This window comes from Ostrinia furnacalis, unplaced genomic scaffold (assembly GCF_004193835.3).
Source record: "Ostrinia furnacalis isolate ACB-3 unplaced genomic scaffold, ASM419383v2 OfSCF1635, whole genome shotgun sequence".
NCBI lineage: Eukaryota > Metazoa > Arthropoda > Insecta > Lepidoptera > Crambidae > Ostrinia > Ostrinia furnacalis.
In genome coordinates this window covers 337743-361107 of record NW_021131874.1, presented here as the reverse complement: position 1 = coordinate 361107, position 23365 = coordinate 337743, and the positions used below count along the sequence as shown (strand labels likewise).

Genomic DNA, 23365 nt, shown 5'->3' with positions numbered 1-23365 from the left:
TCTAGTGATTCAATATTGTTCTAATGTTTTGATGCTCTAATTAATTACTAATGAGGTCATTGACCATTTAAATCTATAGCCACGTGTATACATAATTGCATACTTTACCTAAACAATCTTATCAACGTAACATCACCTGATAATTATGTTAAGTGGTTTAAGTACGCATTAATGTACTCTGATACTGAGGCGAACGCAGCGACAAACGATCAGAGGTCTATCAAATATTGTCTGACAATATCAACAATATTTAAATCGTGCTAGGATCAAAACGTTTTAGTCCATAGAATATTATTGAACTTGGGACGTTTTGAAATTATTTATAACTTAAAATTGCTATTATTGCTTTCAAATTAAGATTGAAAATTGTATAACTACCCTTGATTGCACGGACGACAGCTCATCAAACAAAGTACTGCGCCATCTTATGAAATTGTAAAAGGCGTTATTACGTAAAAATATATAATTTGATGTGTTGTCGACTGTACACATAGCTTATCAAATATAACAGCGCAAAACTGCTCTTATTTCATGCTAGATAAAGGCGATCTCATGGTCAACTGTCGTAAATATTTATAAAATCCAAATACTGCAGTAATTTTATATAACTTTAGTATTAGATAATGTTTGAAGAAGATAGAAGCTTCCTAAATGGGCGATGATCAGGTAACGGCGACTCGAATAGCCTTAATCATCCACAAAATGTGTTCATGTATCAGCAAGTGACAGTATATACCTCGGCTAGCAATAAAAGAGTAACTCTCCAAATATATGCATTTGTAGGACAGTTGAAATGTAAATAACTAGTTGTATTATAATAATAGTTCCCTAAACACTGGCAAGAACTATTTCTTATACTTAAAAATGTGATCGTAATCTTAGCTTAGGATATACCAGGCGTTGCTAGCATTTTGTAATGTATTATGGTTTGTACACGCTATGGCAAAAGGATGACACTTTTTTATGACTGGCATAAAAGAAACGAAAGTCGGAAAAAAACACATTTTTTTTATTGTGACGAAATTTTCCAGCCAGCATATAAGTTATAAGTTTCTTGGACGATACTTTCCTAAAGATTTCCAACGTTCAATTGTTTTCTTAAACCCCTCGGTTTTATTTTATTGACCTCGCCAGAAGGTCTTGTCTGCTTCTTTAAAAAAAATCCATAGTGTGTTCTTACCATTAGAAAATGCGGGTATACTTTGCAATGACTACTAGATAGACAATCTTACATAGCGAACATTAGTTGATGCACTTTATCAATGATATCGTTATCACGTTTTATACACCCTTAGCGGGAAGGTCACCAAATTATCAAGACTGTAGATTTAATGATAAATAATGTTATAAATATTTGAGAACAAAAGCAAAATCTTTCCGACTTTCATTCTCAGATATTTACGCGTATTCGAGGATTTATAAAAGTATTAATATTTCAGTCTTCTCAATAAAGTGTTCTAGCGATATTTGGCTACAAAAATTTAGAGTTTTCTAAAAAATCTCCCGCTGTTTATAACAAAGGTTAATTTAATTATAAGCACATTCATATTAATGCATATTTAAATCTAATTAGATAGTAAAGCGTGAAGTTTATACAAGCTAGACTGGTTAAAATAATTAAAAATTAAGGAAAGCGAAGGGATTAAAAGATACGATTGGGTAAAAGTGGAAATTATCTTGTTTTCGATCAATATCTTGAAGATACAGTATCAGTAGTACCAGTATCTACAATAGGTATGTTACTAACTACTACTGATACTGATATTTCACCTTCAGAAATTATTGTATTATTCATAGTAAAAAACAGCCAATCTTCTAAAGTAATAACAAAGTTTTCAAATGTATTGTTTTTGTTAATAATCATAAATGATAACATTAACCTATCTGTCCCAAGCATAATAACTATTATTGATCGATCACGGGTATTTTCCAGTCGAATTAAAATCATGGTCTACTTTTTACACACACTGTTTTATCAATTTTTCCTTCGTCAATATTGCAATAATCTATTTTATTTAAGCTATATTAATGTATGATTTTACAAATGAATTATCAACAAAATATATTTACGCAGTTGTTACGGCGAAGGTACGACTGATGTGTTACAGGCGTTCGCTCAAAATGTACCTATAAATTGTATTTATGTACAAATGTAGGGTAGTATTGTACGTGTAATACACAGTCTGGACGGGGTCTGTTTTACCGCATTTTAGGTATATTATTCGCCCTTATTTTATACATAATTGTATTTTATTTATCGAATAAAATGCTGTTTAACAGGCCAATAAATAGTTTTATTTATAAATCTTATTAGTTAATTTTGTTTTGTCAATCAAACGTTGAAGATCATGATTGAATGTTACAGGAATTGTGAATGTATTTTCACAGTTAATAAAAATATGTATTGAATTGAGGCATTTTAATGACAACCCAACTTTCTCATACTCAAAACTATTTATTAAAATATATTCTGCTCCCATGTGCACAGTGATTAATGTCATATAAACTACACAAAAACTTCAAATCCAAAATATATGTATGAGTATATCCTAAAGAAACTAGACACAAAAATATAACTCCAAAAACTCCATCTAAAATTAACAATCTAGGTATATCTATCTATTCTACAAATCTTAGAAAATCTTCATTTAAAATTTCAATCAGACTTCGTCTTTAAATCTCGAACATACAAAAAATCAACAATCAATCAACAATCACTGCAAATAAATTATTAAAAACTGCTATTTTTAAAAATAACAACAAAATCATTTAGTAGATAAGGTACCTTTATTACAAAACCCATTTAGTTTTGTCTATGGAAAGTTACTTCGGCGATTAATTTCTCATGTGTTCAAACCTTTATTATGTTGGATCTAATAAAATTCTTCGTAGCCGCCCAATCGTAATATGGACCATTACTTAAGTTGGTCCAATGTGTTAGCCTAGCTAGGCGCAGATCATTGATTTTTCGTCGGCCGATAGTGTAATCGGGCAGTTAATCAGTTACGGGCATGTATGGAAGTGCGCACATTACACCGATTGATTCTTCATACCAATGAGAATCGGGCCCAACTATCGGCCGACTAAAAATCCGTGGTCTACGCATGTCCGTATACGTGGCTTATAGTCCGTATACCGGACTCCCAGAATCTTGCAAGCAAATAAGGTCCATAATAGGGTCCAGATAAGGCATAATCTTAGTTGCATAGTCTGTCCAGAATATCTATCTATCAAGCCGATACAAGAATGCCGATGGAGTCCTCACTGGTATGAGCCGTGTGTCCCCGTTAGCAGCGTCAATCACCAAGTACTCCCGGCCGTTGATGATCTTTGTTTTTGTGGCAGCGTTCACCTGTTATGCATGGAAAATTAGTTTCACATGTCACTAACGCCCGTATTCACAAACATTACTATGACGTCTCACAGTGCGCGTGGACGTACAAGGTCACACGACCCAATCGCAGACCTCTATTCAACGCTTTGCGTTCGATTTGCTATGTCCCTTGAGCAAGCATCGTTTGTGAATACGGGTGTAAGAGTCAGCAGTACATTAGGCATCAGTCCATTATGATACAAAACTAGTACCTGGCTTGATGTTCCGCTAAAAACTGAAGCTATCATAGAAATGCCAAATCAAATTGGCACATGTTGATCCCAAGAAAGAATCAACCAAGCATATGCTAAGCGCTTCATCCTTCAATCTGTAAGTTAGTGTAGTACCTACTATCGAATAATCCCTTGGACGACACCTACCTTGATCTTAGGGCTCCGTCCGAAAATGGAATCATAGGGTGGAGGTCTGCTATCATCATAGTTGTAAAAACGAGGATTCTTCTGGAACTTGGTTTTCTTGCGCTTTAATTTGTTACTCTTCGAATCCTTGATGATGTAGCGTTTGACGATGACCTGCAAGAAAGAAGAGAAATCATCGGCTCTCTAGATCATAACCTTTAAGTCACGAGCAAAGGTCACGAGGGACCATTTTACCACGGTCTTGTCAGGGACCACTTTTTTTCCAAAATCCTATGAAAGGGGAGATTGATTTCTCGCCCACTGTGCGCCGTTTACGTTGTGTTGACTCGACTCCATCACGTCACGTCACTTGTTTATTACGATGTCTTCGTGGACCACTTGGAATGCCTCCAGGGACCACCGGTTAAGAACCACTGCTCTAGATGATCAGTGGTCATTCTTTTGTTCGCGATCAACTCAATATGAACGGATTTTCATCCGGTTTTCACCAATAGAAAATGATTCATGAGGCAGGTGAACTATTCCGATCTGTCACTCTGCTCTGTCCCCATGGGGTGACAGAATGGACAGAAAAGTTTGATCTTTCCCCCTGTTAGCGACGAGGAGACAGTTAGAACTGTTGGGTAGGTATCATAACAGACCATCAGTGGGCAAAAACTTGTTATTAACATATTTATTTATACCTCTCCAATAAATACGGCAATAGCAGCGGCAAGCCCAGTGAACATGATCATATAGGTCATCAGAAGATCACTGTTCAGAAGTTGCCGGTCCTTCGACTGTAGATCCAGGGGACATATCTTCGTGCTGGGCAAGTCTCTGTGTTCCAGGAAGTCCACTATGCCGGCTTGTAGGACGTATGATAAGCTGAAATGGAATTTTGTAATGAAGATCCTACATGGTCGAAGCTATGATAGTGGTCCTGTACTAACGGTGGGGGTGACTTGAATTTTTTTATAATTTAATTTTGTTATTTAGGCATCCTCCTTCGAAATGTAGTGGAGGGATTGCTTAGGGAAGTATGGTAAGCCCCTTTTAATATTATGAGCAATTATTAGATTCATCGAAGTTAGAACCCAAAACCAAAGCTTATGCCTTATGAAACGACTTATTTAGTAAGTAGGTACTGCTTGTACTCGTAGAATAGTAAACAATAAGTAACGCGAATGGTGTTCGTGGTTCATAGCAGCAAAATTTACTTACACAGAATCGAAGACACCAGTCAACTTGCTGTTTTTAGGATACGCAAATCCCCTCAGCTTCTTCATGAAGAAATTGGGAGCTATGACGTAGGTGCATCTGTCTGTTTCCGCGACGCCTTCCCTTGCCTTTCTGAGGTAGTCTCCATACATTAGCTCGTCAATCCCAACCCGTTCTTCGACCAATACAGCTCCACCGTTCACAAGAGGAAGGTAGTCGTACAAACTGGTCATGGAACGAAACTCGGCCCGTCCGGTGGATATCATACGGCTGAGGTAGTACAGAACTTCGTTGGGCTGCAAAAGGTCAGTCAAGGCTGCTAAGTATTAATTAATAACCGACGCAGTGTGCAAAGCTGCCCCCTAAACTAAGTTTACATGCAAAAACATACTTAAGTATTATAGGTATATTCTGTTGCTCATATTATCATCTCACTATAAGTAAAAGGACTTGAAGATACTTAATAGAGGACTTGGAAAATAAAATGACCCCGGACTGTATGACTGGTGATTAGTTTTATATCGTTCGTTCGTTTCAGCCAAAAGACGTCCACTGCTGGACAAAGGCCTCCCCCAAGGATTTCCACAAAGACCGGTCCTGCGCCGCTCGCATCGCAAGTTTTATACTTATCATCATCATCATCATATGCAGGTATTATACTGCTGAAATAAACTAAACTTACACTGGAAACAACATACTGCACCGCGCCACCTTCCGCAGACACCCATCTATAGTTCTTCTTATACAAGTCTTGAGGGTTCTCGATGTCCAGAGTGAATTTGGAGAGAGTGAGAAAGGCAGTCAGGTTCGCCGTGTAGAACGCGGAGAGCAGGATTATGAAGATCCACCAGGTTGTGAATAAAACTCGGGTTGTATCTAGAAGTAATACTGAATTTAGCAACGTTCGTTTGCTTAGGTAATGCATTGATCTCTCCATAACACCTGAATTATTTTTGTTTCACATAAATCACCTAATGAACGAATTGCTGTTCTGACTTTGTGTACTTGCTACTTATAAGCTTATAAATAGGTTGTATGCAGATTTCTTAGTAGCTAAAATACTTAAATAACCAAATACCTAAAGTAGTGCCTAAAGTAAAGCCATCAAAATGATTGATATTGATTTCTATTTCATGATATATTTTTATATGAGGCTTTGTAAATAAACAGTGAGTACCATGTCGGTAATCCTGAATTCTTCGCCAATCCAATCCTGCTTATTTAGGATTGCACTAAAACTTTAACCATTTAGACTATTATGATAATGATGGCAACTACTTATGCCTAGTGGAGTAACTTATATTATTATTGTAGTATAAGTCCGTACAAATTCATTGAAAATAATCATGGAGAACCTAATATTAGGTAGGTACCTAAGTAGTACCTACTTACCTTTTTATCTAGATGTTATACGATGAAAATCGATTACACAATGATACCCTACGTGAATAGGTTTTAGTAATAGTGTTCAAAAGTTACACTTTGAACTATGACAAGGCTATGCTCATATTTCATATCCTACATACCCGTTCGTAAGTAATCATTTGTCAAAATGCTTGCCTCCGACTTGGCCATAATTTCGGTGTAATTACTTGAACATAACAATCATGACGAAAGGGTGTGACCGGAGGTGATGGATGACATAAACCATTAGCGATAGCATCTTTCATGTCAGGATTGACCGCAAACACAGGTAGGTAATTCCTATAATGAGTAGGTACTTTCGTATACCATTTAAAGTTATTTAAGTAGGTATGTTCAACACATTTTTGTGTAATATGAGGTTTATGATATCAAGGATTTAGGTGAAGTCTTATTAATCTAAGGGTGAAGTCTTAATCTAAGGGTGAAGTATGAAGAATGTATTATCTGCTACATGGTAGTATAGTATACAGGATGATTCATTGGTATGGTCGAACAAAAAGGACCTAATTCTATTGCTAAAATTCAAAACTTTCCCCAAGAAATTCAATTTTCCAAAAAATCCAAACAACAAACAGTCATCAGCAATTAAGTATGAACTATAGGCACAAGTTATCCTGTGATAAGGGGGCGACATTATTCTTAGAGAATTTGATAAGTACTTACCTATGTATTTGGTCGTATTCCTACAGTTCCTAAGTTGTTGAATTTAAGCAGTTGAATCAATCCTTTTTGTTTGATTAAACACCTGTACCTACCATTCTACCTTTGAACTCTTCAAAACAAAGCAAAAGGCAGAATAAACTTACTAGCGTCAGGTGCAAGGTTGGTCCCCTGCTTGATGAAGGCACCATAGACGAACCAAAAGCTAGGCGACATAAGGATGTACTTCTCGCCATCTGGAACCAGTCTAGACCGCAGCTTGGTCAGCAGAGTGATGCAGGGACCATACGACAATACTGCCACGAGGATCAGGTACCTGGTAAGAACTTATTTTTATTCAAGTTGTTGATTTTCCCACCAGCACAGGCACTTCTTTGCGAGGGTTTCTAAATGAAGCTATTTTCGTGGGTCGATATAGCAATAATCTTTTGGATCCATTGTGCAAACGTAACATTTTTTATTTAAAATTCAAATTTTCAATTTCAAATCTTTATTGCGTACCTACTAATATTCGTGCGTATTCTAAATAAGTATAATTTAATTTTACATTACTCGTAAGTAGATGACATTATTTTTGCCTCGTCTCGTCACTTCGATCACTTTTGCCTTACATCATAAGAAACACGGGGAGATTAAGGAGAGTTTATAGGAGTTCAATAAGTTTCCACGACAGCAGAATGACAAAGAAATCAGCGAGTGCAGAAGACGGAAAATACTAACCAGACAGCGCTGTTAAACGGAGCTAGTAGACCTGAACCCGCGGCGGACTCCTTTGGTCTTTTCAGCATCATAACCCAGATGCCTTCATCCAAGTCGTAGGAGAAACTAACCTTCTCGTGGAACCTCGTCAGCTTTGGCAGAAATGCAGCTGCCATGTCCACTTGCTGTGACAAATAAAATTACCTACTTTCGTAAGGGGGACCTCTTTAACCAACTTTTTTATTAAGTATTTTCAACTTCTGGACAAAGGCCTTCCCAAAGGATTTCCACATAGACCGGATCGTCCTTGGTTCATGCCTAGAGGCAAAGGGCGCCTTTTCTACCCCTGTTGGAAGAATAGCCCTTTGGTCCAGGTTATTCCTACCCGAACCCTAATAAAACCTAAGTCCATCCATATCCCCGAATGGCAAGTATGGATAGGGCTTATTACAGGTATCTTTGTTCGTCAAATCTAACTGCCTAACCTTAAATAATAGGAATCTGAACTCACGCCGTTATTCACAAGACCGATCAGAGAATCTTCCGGCTTGGCGCCGCCCATCTCGAAGTTTTTCTGGGGCACCACCACTTCATACGTGAAGTTGAATCTTTTCTGCAGAATGTCAACGAGGACGAAAGATACTCCATTTCCGATGAGCGTGCCATTCTCACCTCGCTCCACCCAGCTAAAAGGACGGTTCTAAAATGACGAAATTCTTTGAAAAATTAGAAGTGTTTCTGAATCGACGTGTTGCTCAAAGATGAGAGATTGAATAACAGGCGTTTTATGATAGGGTATACTTACATTGTAAGTTCCAATTTTCAGATGTTTTCCGTTGAGTTCCTTAATTAAATCTCGATACTGATGCAAATTCGACGATGTGTGTGACTCTAAAACCAATATCATAATGATGTTGAATGACGGACAACCTGCCCGAATCTTTTTTGAAATTCACATTACCTACCTAATACAGGGTTGTCGTACACCGGTTCGCAAAACGTAGCATTGCATATTGTCGATATAATTAATTCTATTCCGGTGGCCATGGCATTTTAAAAGCGGGCAACTGAATTCAGTACGCGCGAAATGGCAAAACAATCATGGCGCGATATTGAAATTGAAAATGTTGAAGAATCGGTAACCGCGTGGTTAACAATTGTGAACTGACTAACGAGGGGACTATAATGGGGGGTTGATTCGCGTCGTGCGATGTCCACGGGTTGACATGTCGCTACTAAGTGAGGATGAGCCCGCAAGGCAGCAAATGACACGATCGTAATGGGTCATCGGTACACACGCTATATTTATTGCACGTTAGGTCATTGTGGACATTACTGTAGATATTGGATAATGCTGATTTTTTTAACTTGCAAGTGACTACCGTGTTTCGTTCTACTGGTTCTACTCAGTAGGTACTAAGCCTTCATGTATTTTAAGCTACAGTACCTAATTTTTTTAAAACAGCAAATTAACTGTATTAGCCAAATACTATTTTCTTAAAGTTTCGAACTTTAGAACTCTACCAAATTAATACCTGCACGTGGACTGACGAGGACATGATCAATCAAGTTTTCAGTTCGAGATCTTCTTGATTTTTTAATTTTTAACTTAGTCCATCCATTCCAATGCAATTGCAATGTAATCTTACCTTAATTCGCACAACAAGAATAGAAATAATAGAGTCTTCTCTATACATTTCCAACGTAACTTTCACATAATGCCCCCGAAGCAGGGGTTGATATAAAATTGTCAACGTAACGTAAATAACGGGATATAATGACAACCTTCATTACGTTAAGTACAGTACAAACATTATTAGGTAATCCATCAAATAAAAAATTCTTATAGACACTTTGTATAAACAGCAGAACATCATACATTTTGGTTGCAAAATCATACTTGTTACAACTACATAAGATTCCTATTTATATTTAAGCTTAAAATGTGCCGTGCCTTCATACATCCTTTACTTACTTACTTACTCTTACTTTCCATTTGACTTCGTTTTTATGTACCTAACGTTTTTAAATAACATTTATTGAATATGTTAATTATTTTTGAAATTAATTAATTTGTTCTGTAGGTACATATTATGGTTGACTGGTCAAGAATGCCACACGGCATTAAGTCCGCGTCCATACACTAAATAAATAAGTAAATAACTTTTAATTACCTATGGCTATAACATCTACGTTTGGGTGGCATAGTACTTAGTATTGCTTTTTTATGCACAATGAACACCGTACTCGTAAACATGATTTTAAAAGCGCTGAAGGAAGTAGTTAGTGGTCATCCAAACTTACTGTATAAGTAAATAACTTTGTCGTAAGCCCCTTTTAAAGCTTGTCTGTCTTGTAGCTAATTTAATTCTTAAATTATTTTATTATCAAGGATACAGCTACAGCTTGGTAAAAGTACTTACGCGTCAACAAATGAAACAATCACATCAATTTCCCGCTAAGAACAGAAAAACGGATACGGAAGTTGATTTTTTTTCACAGCTTTCAATTTGGGTGTGTGTATTTACTGGTCGGTGATGGTCTGCCGACCGACTACACTCGTTCGCAGGCAACCTCCTTAAGTCACCTGAAAAAGCTTCACAAAGTAGTCGCTAAAATCATTATAACATTTTAATCGTAGGAAAATAGCTTGTGTTGTGTACTTTTGTTAATTTTAACTATACTGCGATCCGAGCTTATCAGTTTACATAGCCAAGGTGACCTTGCACTTGATTTACTAACGGACATCACGTTTTAGTCTGTTAAAAAAATCCTATATAATCTGAGCTCGTGCTGTCAATAGTGTCAAATTCGCATGTTTTGATTAATTTCGTGACCTAACCAAAAAATCGTATACCTATTTCTTAAAATTTTATGAATATTTTGATTTTTATTCGAGACTGGATAATAAAAAATGAGAGACGTATTTTTGTCAAACTGTGAAAAAAGCTTCATACAGAAAATTGTATCGGAAGGCCACGTAAGTATACTTCAGTTTGGTTCCTACTGTTGTTATTTAAATTATCGAATTTATTTAATGAACTTCTAATTTATACTTTTCAGCGATTAGATGGCAGAAACTACAATGAAAGTAGACGGCTAGATATATCGTTTGGATCAGATTACGGTAGTTGTATTGTTTGTTTAGGTGAAACAAAGTAAGTCTTTACAATTTCTATCTCGCAGTCGAAACGATGTTTTTCTTTTTCTCATAAAACTATAATGATGTAAAATTTAACATTTTCAGAGTGCTGGCACAGGTGTCTTGTGAAGTGACACAGCCTAAGCAAATCAGGCCAAATGAGGGCATTTTGTACATCAATGTGGAGATCAGCCCTATGGCCGCACCGCAGTTTGAAGCAAATAGACAGACTGACCTCACAGTATACTTGAACAGATTGCTTGAGAAGTGTTACAAGGACTCAAAATGCATTGATCTTGAATCTTTGTGTATAGTGGTTGAAGAAAAAGTAAGGATTCAGTTTCTATACACAAATTATTATTTAACTGACATCTTTATCTTTTAATTTTGTACTCATCATCATAACAGTTGCCTCTGGGATTCTAGCCAGATCAAGAAATGATGTTAATTTGTTGAAAGATTGACAAAGAGGGGATTCCCCACACTACTTAATTACCTATTACATCACTTTCTGCCTCTGCTCATTCCAGGTATGGTCTCTCAGGGTGGACATCAAGGTTTTGAACCACGCAGGCAACTTGATAGAATGTGCCAGCATAGCCACACTCACCTCATTGGCCCACTTCAAGAGGCCAGATGTGACCCGTAGCGGTGACAATGTTATAATTCATACCATCGCAGAAAAAGATCCAATTCCAACTGTACTGTACCACTATCCAGTATGTGTGACTTATGCTATATTTGGAAATGAGTAAGTATTATGAATGTAGATGTCAGTTGACAGCACTTCAGACTACATTATCTCATCATCATCATTTCGGCCATAGGACGTCCACTGCTGAACATAGGCCTCCCCCAATAATTTCCACAATGGCCAGTTGGTGGCTGCCTGCATCCAGTGCTTTCTTGCTACCTTAGTTTTGCAGGGCAATCAAATACCGCACTTGGCCTCATGATTGGGCCATTGTGCGCGATTCTTGCGATGGTCGGTCCACTCAGACTACATTATTGTTGGAAAATAGCCCCTATTTCAACTGCATAGTATTTACAATTAGCTTGATGTGCTGTCCATAAAAAACTTATTTCTATATTGCCAGCACTAACCAATACACAAGCAAAATGGAGTGTCATAAAATTGGTTCTTGATTGTGTTCTTCACAGCTCTTTCACTATTTGACTAGTTACCATACCATAAACAAAGTTAGAAGACTCAAGTTATTCTTTCCCTTATTTCCTTCTAATCAGAGTTTTTGTTTACCTTCCCATAAAAATAATAAACTGTTCTCTTTTTCAGCACACTTCTATCAGACCCTAGTTTCACTGAAGAATCCGTTTGCACCAGCAGCACCGAAGAAGGAATAAACACAGCTGGAGGTTTACTCGTGATTGGAATGAACCAATACAAAGAGTTATGCCTACTTAATTTGACTGGAGCACCGCTGTACAACTCAAATGTAGTGCATAAGGCCATAATAAATGCAGCAGACAGGAGCAAAACTATAGTGGACTTGGTGAAAAAGACCATTGTTAGTGATGACACAATAAGGTATGAAACCGATTTGAAAAACAAATGATTTAACATTTCCAATCAATGGTGAAGTCTCAATACCTAAAATTAAGGCACCCAGCATGTTTTATAAAACTGAATACCAATTCCTTGGTCAGAAGTGGTTTCATACTTCATTTGAAATGACAATTGCTTTCTAATTCTGCTGTTACATTCTTAGAATACTCCAGGGTGAGTGGGAGATGGATAGTATTGATGACATTATTGTTTTCATGAACTATTACGATAGAGAAATTATGAAATGACATTCTTTATCACATAAGATCAAAATTAACATCAAAATAAAGTAGCCTTTTTGGACCCTACATGAGGCGTCTAGTTTCAAATCCCGCTAAAACGATTTTGATAAGATTTCGAGAAATTGAAAAAAACCGCTTATCCATATAGCTTTGGCCTTAGGCAAAAAAATATATGATACGAATTATTATAGTCATCGGGCAATACTAACAGTAATTCCTATTCACCTTTAAATTAAATATAATTTGAATTATAATGAAAACTATTTTCATTTTGGCGTACTTTGTTACGAACATTCCGTTTTAATGGGATTTGAAACGGACATGTTGTATTTTAGCGGGATTTGATAAGAACAAATTGTAATGCATGAATGGCGTTCTACAATAAAGTCTAATATTAAGTAACCCAAAAAATGATAAAATAAATAATTGTCCATATAATTTGTCCATTCTATAATATTCAAAGCGATTGCACTTATTGGTTAGGTTATTAGATTAATCAAGTTTTATCGGGTTATTAAAAAAACAATTAAATTATAGTTATAGTAAATAAGAAACTTTTATAAATTACTAGCTGACCCGGCGAACTTTGTTCCGCCTTAATGGCAATAAATAAGCAGACTTTTTTTTATTTCGAACGGGATAAAAAGTATCCTATGTCCTTCTCCTGGCTCTAAACTACCTCCCTGACAATTTTCAGCTAAATCGGTTCAGCCGTTCTTGAGTTATAAGCGAAGTAACTAACACGACTTTCTTTTATATATATAGATTTTCTCAATCTCGTCTTTGCCTTTTTATAACATAATATTTATTCCTGGACATCTGGACATCAGGTGATCCATCTGCTCGTTTGCCTCCTGTCACATAAAAAAAACATCCCACGATATTTATTTATTTACTTCACTGACTGACTGTACAGGGATATAAACATACACACATACATACCTACCTACTCTCGAAACACATCACCCTCCTGCACTCGGGTAAAAAGTAACATACCTTTATAATTAAATTCGTCTTAAGGCATTGAGCTAGTGAAGTTTCTATAATCCCAGTAGTGATCACCAACACTTAATAGTAACAATAACCAACGACAGCTAAATGGTTAATTTTGCATAACACCATCAAAGCTGCTTCAAAAGTAGTTTTTTAACAAATTTCTCTTTCCGTTTCTGGCGCTCCTTGGTGCGTTTCCAGGCTATTTCTTTACGTGGTATCTTTCTTGCGTCTTTAGGGTTACATTTTTCCACGAACTGTGATAAATCTTCTATTATTTTGGATCAAAAACAATAAAAAACCGCAGCAACCTTAAGCATGTTATGAAAAAATCTCCATACTGATTTCGCAGTCACGTGACCAAAATACCGTGCTGCCATTGGTCAATCAACTTTTAGAGGGTTTTGAAAGAAACGGACGGCGTTTTAGCGGAGTTTGTAACACAAACCAAATTTTAAGTGCTAGTTTAGTAGTCTTTAAGCGAATTTTGATCGAAAATGATTGAACAGTATGATGAGAAAATTGCAGTAACGTCATTTAGAGATATAAACAGAAATTCGTTGCAGGAGCGTTTTAGCGGGTTTTGAAACTAGACGACTCACATACTTATATCTTTATTCTTTCTGTTCTACTCTTTATTTATTTTTACAATAAGGAAACAAAACACTGTTTGAGTTACTGCAAAAATAATAATTAATAATTTTGCTTCATAAAGTAGCTTGCTATCTCTCTCTCTTATCTTCAAACCTCAAAGTATTTTACCACATGCCTATTAATAATTTTGTAACCACTGTTGTGAGTTACTTTATTTTGTTACAAACTATTCTATTAATTTCCTAATATGATTGAAATGGTTTTTTAATTAATAACTTTTTATGTTCCAGACAAAAGCGTGGAAAAATAAACTTCTCTGATATCATCACTGAAGATCACCTGCTAGCATTGAGCCAGAAAGATATCAGTATTCGGCTCAAGAATTATGATTTGGATGATTTGCAACCCAAAGAACGAAATACGGATAATGAAGATGATATTGAAATGAAACCAGAGCCTAGCAAATATGATGGTAATTTCAGATTTTGATTAACCTACTTTTTCAATGTTAAATGGTGTTACCAATGGTGTAACAATCTCACCAGACTAAGGCTGGGTTGCACCACCTAACTTTAACGGGAACTATGACGATAACCGGTGCTTTTTTATGGAGTATTATAGATTTTTGACATATATTAAAGTTAAAGTAAGATGGTGCAACCCAGCCTAAGTGATTTTCTCAAGAAGTTAGAAGTCATGTAAAGTATCAGTTTTGTGTCATGAAATGTAATAAATAATTGATACAAATGAATGAATAGAAGTATTCTATTGAAATGTTATAATAATGAAATGTGTATTACATTTTTCACATGTATAATTTTTGTATTTACATAATGCATGAATGGGAGATGTTAATAAGTATAATTATTATTATTCTTGTTCCAGTTGTACAATCATTGCCACAAACTGCAGAGATAGTATCCAAGAAGGGAGCATCCAAATGGATCGAAATATCATCAGATTCAGAAGAAGAATGAAAATAAATTAAATAATAATTATTTTATAACAAACTTCATTTGTTAAATAAAATGTAAATTCACATTTTACAATTGTTCTCTTACTATAATCTCTCTTAACTATATTAGCAATTGCATTTCCCTCAATAGCTTAATAACTTGACAAGGCAAAATGTAAAACAATAAAGTATGTCAGTAAAACAAATCTAGATTGCATGATCAAAATTACATTGTAGAAGTAGGTACAAGTCAATCACAAACTTACAATTGTCCTAGCGACAGTGTACTCTAAAATAATAATTAAAATACATACAATCAGATTTACATAGCTTACAATTTGGCCAGAAGTAATATACTTCATATCATATTTAGATTCCCAATTCATAGTTCTCTCATATACAGAAAAAGGACAGATATTTCCAGAAATTAAATTATAGGAAGTCTAAAACCTATTACTAAAATTAAATCTAAATAATTCCATAAATTACATTACATTAATATTATTCTACACTGAATCAGAGTTCACTCCATTTTTCTGGTCCAACTTGTTGCCATTTGTTTTTACCATGTAGATAAAATATGTCATAATCTCCTTTTCATTTACAGGTAAAGTCTTGAAATGTTTTTGAATAGCCTGAAATAAATAAACAAAGAAATGTTAATATTTTCTGAGATTGAAACACATGGGTTATCTGAATCAAAGTAGGCATAAATTAATATTCTTATCACACAAAGAATTCTGTTGAATATATTAGTGTTGTTTGTTGTTTACATTGTGTGGTACTTACATCTGCTAATTGAGCTTTATTTAGGCCTGGCCTTGTTGGCACTTTGTAGTGCTTTTTGTACCTCCTTAGTGTAGGCACTTGCAGTTGGAACCAATCCACTTCTGGGGTGTCCATTTCTGCCTCATTACTGTCGTCCTCAGAGTCTTTTGGTCTCCTCTGTTTCGTCCTTGCACACTGAATCATGTTTTTGTGATAGTCGCAAATGTATGTATGCCTTGCCTAAAAATAAATCACACTCATTAAAAATGAACAAAGAGTTATTTTCGCTGTTACCGATTTATTTGACAAAAACAATGGATTACCTGTGGGTCAATGTTGAGTTTGAGCTTCCGTTGCATCACAGTCTTCTGTATACGTTTGCTATACGCGGCATTGCCCGCGGGTCGTCTGCACCGTTCACCGTCATCCACAAGGCAACATATTTGGTCAGAATTTCCTCTAGAGTCCTCTTCCCCTGTACTAAACCCGTTGTTCATTTGATACTCGCGTTGAATCATATATAACAAATAAGTTAAACTTCTAAGCCAGACCTCGCACTAGGCGATGAAAAATAGTTCGACGTATTCACAAAGACGCACTGTTGAGGTTATGATTTTTAACAACACAGAACATTTCTAATGTTTACTACAGGGCTATAAATGAAGACAATTCACCGGCAAACTTGCTGTTGTATAGCACTAGGTATTTGAGCACAGCAATTCCTTATTCACTGCACTTATGCACCAAAATGTTCATAGCTACAAGTTTCCTGAGGCTTGGGTTAGATAAAATTTAGTAAATACGTGGTTTAGTCAATCACCAAAGCTTTAAAATCATATGATCCTTATTTGGGACACATTTGAACTCAATTGAAATAATATTAAAATTAACACCACTGTATAAACAAGAATAGGATACACTTTCGCACCGACCGATCGCCATTTGACTAGAGTAGCTAAAACAGGCAGAATCTCTGTCAGTCATTCTGACAACCCATTCAATCATTCACTTACTGAAAATTAGTCTTTATGTCAAGAGGCATTAAGAATAAATTGAAACGTCACCTTCAAACTGCTCGTTCGTAAAAAATAGTTCAATTCGTGAATGTGTGCATAGTTGCATTGTGACAACGTAGCTATGTTGTATTATAAACAAAAAATAAAGCCGACGCCTGAAAGCGGATTGGCCGAAATATGGCGGGACTTTCAATTTCAACCAATGAAATTTTTTTCTCATTGACATTGCTAGCTCGCGTACTCATTATGACAAACGCGAAGTTCCCTACGTAATAAGCGCTGAAATCGTGTGTCCGATGTAATAAACACAGTTGGTAAGTTATATTAGTTTCTTCTAATTTTCATCCATATTGCTTAGCAGATTATTTGTGTGGAATTGTAAATATTATTCCTTTGATTTTAGACGTATTCATGTTGTGCCCCAAGTGATATTTATAGTTTTACATTCTAATTTTGTAAGCAAATGGCTGCCGAGGGCCGGAGTAAAGTGTCATTATACACATGACAACAGTATAGTGGTGTAAGTGAGTGTGCGTACTTCTTATTATTCTTGGTAGGTGTTATTTATTAGTATTATTCGATTTTGTTGAAGCTTATTTGAATAGAGTAGCAATTTAGACATAACCTCAAAGTTTGATTCTACGCATTTAGTAAACACTGTTTGTAAATATTTGACATTACAAATGCTATAAGTAAGTATTAAAACAATGAAGAGGTGTTTACATTAATTCATTGCTGTAATTATGTCTTATTTTCAAAATCTGATCAATTAAATATTGGAAAACTTGTAAATGTTGTACTTAATTTGCAAGTCTATAAAATAATCTCAAGAAGTTTTTTACCGCCAAAAACTGAGAAAATATTTTTTCCTTGTATAAAGATATTATAATTATTTGTTAATCTCACAGCTGTAGCGGAAATGAAGATTAACTTTGAGCTTTCTTTCAGCAGAATAGCTTTATTAGCTTTCATCATTTTTATCTCAATGTCACCAATCAACTTTGTTTTTCACCTAATTAGAAATCAAAGTTCTATGAATGATCGAAACGATTTATATTTTTGTAGTTATTGTTATTTTGATTCATAAAATCTGTTGTATTTTACTGAAAAACTTCACCCGTGAACTTTTAACTGAGAAAATTAAGCGTTAAGAAACATATTAATACTTATTTCGTGCCTTGTTGACTTACTTATTTTAGTAAAATTAAATAGAGACCGATTTCCTAACACAAATAGGATGGAAATTGATGTTGACTTTAAAAAACTTATTTACGTAGGTACTTAACCAGGTACTTACCACCCACTTAGATTAGTCTTCAGATTGTCCAGTCATTTGGTATAATGAATTAATGAATTATTTGATTGGGTTGGTGAATTTTCAATTCTAATTATGAATATAATAATTTATTATCTACTACGTTAATGTTGTAGGTTGATTTATTTCGCTATAAAAGCAATACGCAGCTTTAAAAGTTTAGATTAGAAAAATCTTAATGGGGCAAGGTGGTTAGGTCCTGGTAGGGTGCAGGATAGGGTGTTCTTTGTATGGTTCCTTTAAAACTTAGCAACTTCGATCAACAATACCAACTACATAGGTATCGGGTCAGCGACACAGCGTTATTCGCGAAATAACAGCGCACTTGAGAAGTGAGTTCTTATTTAATTAACGCCAACTCACAGTTACGGGGTGTAGATGGGAATTTTAAAGACTATAAATGAAATTGATGCCAGACGAAAAAAGATATTAATTACAATAAAAGAACTCGCGCTCTTATTTCCCGAGACAGATTTTTTGCGCTGACCTGATATCTAATTGGTATTGTTGATTGAAGCTTAGCTAGCTATAAATAGGTATACGCTTAGTTTCTTGGGTGTACTCATTTTCTACGAACTTCCTCTCAATAATTAAGGTATCAGCTTTGTCTATTTTTATGTAGCGTTATAACCTTCTAAGTGAATCAACTAATTCCGATCAATCTTTATTAATGGCAGTGGCGGTATAGGATAGGTCATGCACTGCCAACATAGATATTTTATTATCCGTTGTCTTAAGATATTTTTCAGTGACCGGTTGCAAGTAGCCTGCTGCTCTGCCAATTTCATCGGCCCACTACTGTTTGATTGGGTATTTTAGGCTATTGCTCTATTCTTTATGTCGAATGGTTATCTAGAAGTTATTTAAGAAGAGGCTTATCATATTTTATTTCACTGGTTCTAGTATAAAGCACACATATAATAATTTAATTGATAATGTATTGAGGTGTTTCACAGATTCGTTGTTATTATGGAAAATAGTTTGAAAAAATTACCATACATGGATGATTTATATTTGACTCTAATGGCACTCGTACTCGGCAGTGGGTGGGGCACATACACATAATAATATCTCGTAGAACTGCGGGCCTTAAAATATGTATCAGAAAATTTCTTTACGGACCAGAGACGTTGTGTACACTACATACAACTAAAAGTTGGTGTAGATAAGCGCCCTGGATGCGGTGGACCAACGACTTGGTGAAGGTTACGGAAAGCGCCTGGATGCGGGAATTGTTGGACTGGTCACTGTGGAAATCCTGGGGTGAAAGGGAAAGTTTATTCAGCAGCTGTGGACGTTTTTGGGTGGAATGAAAAATGAGCGTACGTGGGACACTATTTAAGTTGTGAGCCTATCTATGATAATCAACTTTTTAAAAAAATAAAACCGACTTCAAATGCGTGAACACAAAAAAAAACTAAAAATTAAAAATATTGCGTATAAAAAAGTTCATCCCCAATTTTCCACCCTTGGGGGTTGAATATTTTCTTCAAATTCACATGAAACCACCCTTTTGATAATACCTATTCAACAAAAAAATAATCGTTCAAATTGGTTTATAATCGGCGGAGATATTGCGTATAAAAAGTTCATCCCCAATTTTCCACCCTTGGGGGTTGTTTTTTCTATTATTAAATTTAAATGGGACCACCCTTGAGGTATTACCTATACGCCGAAAAAAGATTTGTTCAAATCGGTTCATAATTGGCGGAGTTATCGCGTAACAAACATATGTATGTGGTGCACTCATACCGATCCCAAGGAACCGTACTTACTCATAACAATAACATTGATGCATGTATTCATGCACTTGACTTTATGTCTTGAAACGCTCTGGTAGGGTAAAAAAAATAACGAGATTTGACGATTTGTAAGAATTAATTTATTTTAAAAAGGTAAATAAAGATGTTTTTGGTTTTGTATTTAACAAATTATCAGTTTTATCGGAATTAATTAATTTTCGAATCGAGTCACACGATATCATTCGATGACTTTGCAAATGCAGTACGATGATACGATTACTTTTACGTTGCGGCAATCACTAAAATTCGCTAAAATGACACTAATGACGTTTAAAAAGTGGCACGCTCGGCTTCATACAATTTTTGACACATGCTGCATCTATCCATATCTGTGGTCTCTCTTCGTACATTTTCGATCGTTTCCGTAATGGCCGCTGCGCGTTGAGGGCGCTTGTGTGCACTTGTTTAGCGTCTCGCTATGCGACGTTGCCAACTTTATTGACTTAAGTACAAACGAAGACAAAACGTACGCGCGTGGAGTGGAACTTACAGCCGGTAGCTTTTTGGTTGAACAATACACAAAAGCTCGAAGATTTTCAATTTCTATAAAAATAATAATAAATCAGAACGATGTGCAATAAGTGAACATATGAAGTCTTTGTGATAAAAACAGATTTGTGTTAGCAGTGCAAGTGGTCTAAGTGAAATTAAAGTATTAATAACGATCGTTGCGCTCGTAACATATTGGTAAAAGGACATGATTTTCATAAAATACGCACAAAGAATATATTGAAGTACTAGCGGGTGGAACATAAAGAAACTGGTTAGCCAAAAGCGGCGATTGAAACATGGGGGACAGAGGCGCGACGGGGGGCGCTTGGGGTGCGCGCGACGAAGCCTCGTGGTGGCCGGGTGGCGCAGGTGAACTCCAGCACCAACAACAAATTAATGAAGAAATCGCTAGGAGTACCGCCGCAGCCACCCATCAATTATACACATACAAAATGACCGGCGGATTTTCCAATAACAGCGCAGATAATTCTACAGCTAGTTACGATTACCGATTAATTTCAAATACGAATACCAGGGAGCAATCACCTCAGCAGCCATGGTGGTATGCATCAGGCTCAGTTGAGTCTCAACAAACATCTTCTCCAACGGTACGGAATGTTTTGCGTATACCTACATTAAAATACAATCTTAGGTTTTATAATTCTGATTAAATTATGAAACAAAGAACCTTACGACTGCTGATAGACACAATCAATATTCAATGGAGTTTTACGGATTGAATCAATAACTGTCTAATTTTATCAAAGATGATCAAGATTAGAATGCCGAACTACAAAAAGCATTAAAAATTTAATAAATAAGTTCGATTTAATTATTTCCTAAGTACCTACCTAATTATAAAAGTAAAATGTAAAAATAGACTAAAAATAAGTCAGAATAATTAGACACGTAATTTACAAAATAAATTCATACAAGAAATTAAACTATAGTATTCTTTGAAAACTACATTTATAAGTTATAATAAGTAGAATTTTAGGAACATACCAACAACTTTCCTTGGTCTTCCCCTCTTGATTGATTAAATATTTTTAATTATGCTTCTAATCAATAGTAGAACGTTTTCTTACATTATTACGTATTTGAAACAAACAAATACCACTTTTATTTTGTGATGTATTGATCGTCGGTTCTGTGTTTTTAAAAATGGTGATTACTCTGTGACCCCTTGTCATTATTGTTGTAATCATTCATTCATTCACATTTCCGGTTAAATTTAAAAAATTGATAATTAGACAGTTTTTGTTTTGACTACAAATTGTTGCAAACTTGCAATTTCATACCCATCAGATGTCGCGCGTGTTTCGGTGTTTGACGTTTGTTTATTTACATTACATTGTTTATTTTGTTTATAGCGTGTGCAACAATTTCGTAGGAGATTGCTAGATATTATTGTTGTTTAGCACATTATTTTGTGTGTTTGGAAATTAAACAGACAGTGATCTGCTTGGATTGTGATTGGTAACAACTGTTTAAATTTTTATGGAAGCCTCATAGAATAGAGTCAAAGTTTCAAAACTTTTATACTTAGATTTTCACATTATTTAGGTAGATATTCTTTCAGATTTCTAGATATTAAATATTATTTCTTTACCTAGGTTACCTACTTTTGTAAACCCTTTAATTTCTTCATCATCTTCATCAATTGGGAACTGCCACAAATAATATGGATATCTGTGGGAACTGCTATATTTTGTAGACAGTTCTTGTGATTATCACAACTTATTTTAGGCATTACCTGACTGACCTTGACCTTGGTCAAATCTTGATTTAACCAAGTTGAAAAATTAACGAAACAATAAGTACTTGGGAATTTTATGAATATTGTGGTAGAGGCTTAGATTTATCTAAGGGTTAATCTAAGGGTAGAGGTATATAGGAGGGAGATATCCTCCCAAAAATAAAATGAATAATAATATTAGTAACTGTCACTTCAACGCTTCAACAATCAATAGGTACTATGATGATCTATTAATGAAACATGCTGCCACTACAATTGGCTTAATTAGGGTATTTTATTACAGCCTCAGAACCAGTCGAGCCCCGATCCTGATCAGGGCAGCCAGCAGTCTAACGGCATTCAGCAGAACCATCAGGTTCTCCAACAACAACAACAGCAGCAGCAGCAGCAACAACAACAGCAGCAACATCAACAACAGCAACAACAACAGCAGCAACAACAACAGAATCAGCATACTCAACAACACACGCAGACTCTTCAGCAGACTCTGCAGCAGCAACAGCTGCAGAGCCAGCAAACTTTACAGCAGGTATGTCTATCAAATACCATCTTACATTTTCATTTTATTTAATATCTGGTCAATTTTACACAGCACCATCTAGCCACAAAGTAAGCAATTAATAAGCTTGTGTTATGGATGCTAGCATAACGGATATACTACTTATATACTTTTTTTTAAATACATACATATTAAACATAGTAACACCCAGACCAGTCAGAAATTAAAATTCATCATTATTTTGGATTACAGTCTATGTAAATTATTATACATAATACAGGGTGACAGGGAAACTCGACCTATTCCTTGAAAAGCGATTATAAAATATTAGAGGTCATAAGCAACAAATTAAGTCCAGTAAACCAGGGGTCAAAACTGGGTGGTTGCTAAGTTATTAAATTTTTTAGAAATTTCCGACTTTTTACCAAAAACCATTAATAATTGTGAAAGTTCAGAAGTTTTGGGCAAGCATATTATTTTTTAAAAT

General features: G+C 35.4%; 3 protein-coding genes across 5 annotated transcripts in view; 1 reads left to right on the top strand and 2 right to left on the bottom strand.

Annotated features, from left to right (window-relative positions):
• Window positions 1-1116: 1116 nt before the first annotated feature.
• Ir76b (Ionotropic receptor 76b) lies at window positions 1117-9036 on the bottom strand. Of its 2 annotated transcripts, XM_028305085.1 has the most exons (10): window positions 8703-9036; window positions 8543-8628; window positions 8249-8437; window positions 7759-7922; window positions 7185-7354; window positions 5636-5829; window positions 4957-5249; window positions 4437-4620; window positions 3754-3906; window positions 1117-3352 (listed from the first exon to the last, which is right to left on the bottom strand). In XM_028305085.1, the coding sequence occupies exons 1-10, from the start codon at window positions 8782-8784 to the stop codon at window positions 3224-3226; spliced, it is 1644 nt and encodes a 547-aa protein (XP_028160886.1). In that variant the 5' UTR covers window positions 8785-9036; the 3' UTR covers window positions 1117-3223. The 2 variants fall into 2 exon arrangements, with proteins under 2 accessions (XP_028160886.1, XP_028160887.1); XM_028305086.1 differs by lacking the exon at window positions 8703-9036 and having other exon boundaries at window positions 3056-3352; window positions 8249-8423; window positions 8543-8613.
• A 1495-nt stretch (window positions 9037-10531) lies between these two features.
• LOC114353187 (high mobility group protein DSP1-like) overlaps window positions 10532-23365 on the top strand; it is a 21510-nt gene continuing 8676 nt past the window's right edge. Inside the window, exons 1-6 of one of the 2 annotated variants that reach the window (XM_028305059.1) lie at window positions 10532-10717; window positions 10801-10895; window positions 10985-11207; window positions 11410-11630; window positions 12174-12289; window positions 22664-22908. In XM_028305059.1, coding sequence (XP_028160860.1) covers window positions 10652-10717; window positions 10801-10895; window positions 10985-11207; window positions 11410-11630; window positions 12174-12289; window positions 22664-22908 — 966 coding nt within the window. In that variant the 5' untranslated portion in view covers window positions 10532-10651. Of the gene's footprint in view, window positions 10718-10800; window positions 10896-10984; window positions 11208-11409; window positions 11631-12173; window positions 12290-20512; window positions 21229-22662; window positions 22909-23365 lie in introns of those variants that run through there. The other variant, XM_028305058.1, reaches the window with a different exon arrangement.
• Window positions 15268-16949, bottom strand: Sap30 (SIN3-associated polypeptide 30). The gene is made up of 3 exons (XM_028305060.1): window positions 16319-16949; window positions 16017-16235; window positions 15268-15862 (listed from the first exon to the last, which is right to left on the bottom strand). Exons 1-3 carry the CDS (start codon window positions 16511-16513, stop codon window positions 15734-15736), a joined length of 543 nt encoding a protein of 180 aa, XP_028160861.1. The 5' UTR covers window positions 16514-16949; the 3' UTR covers window positions 15268-15733.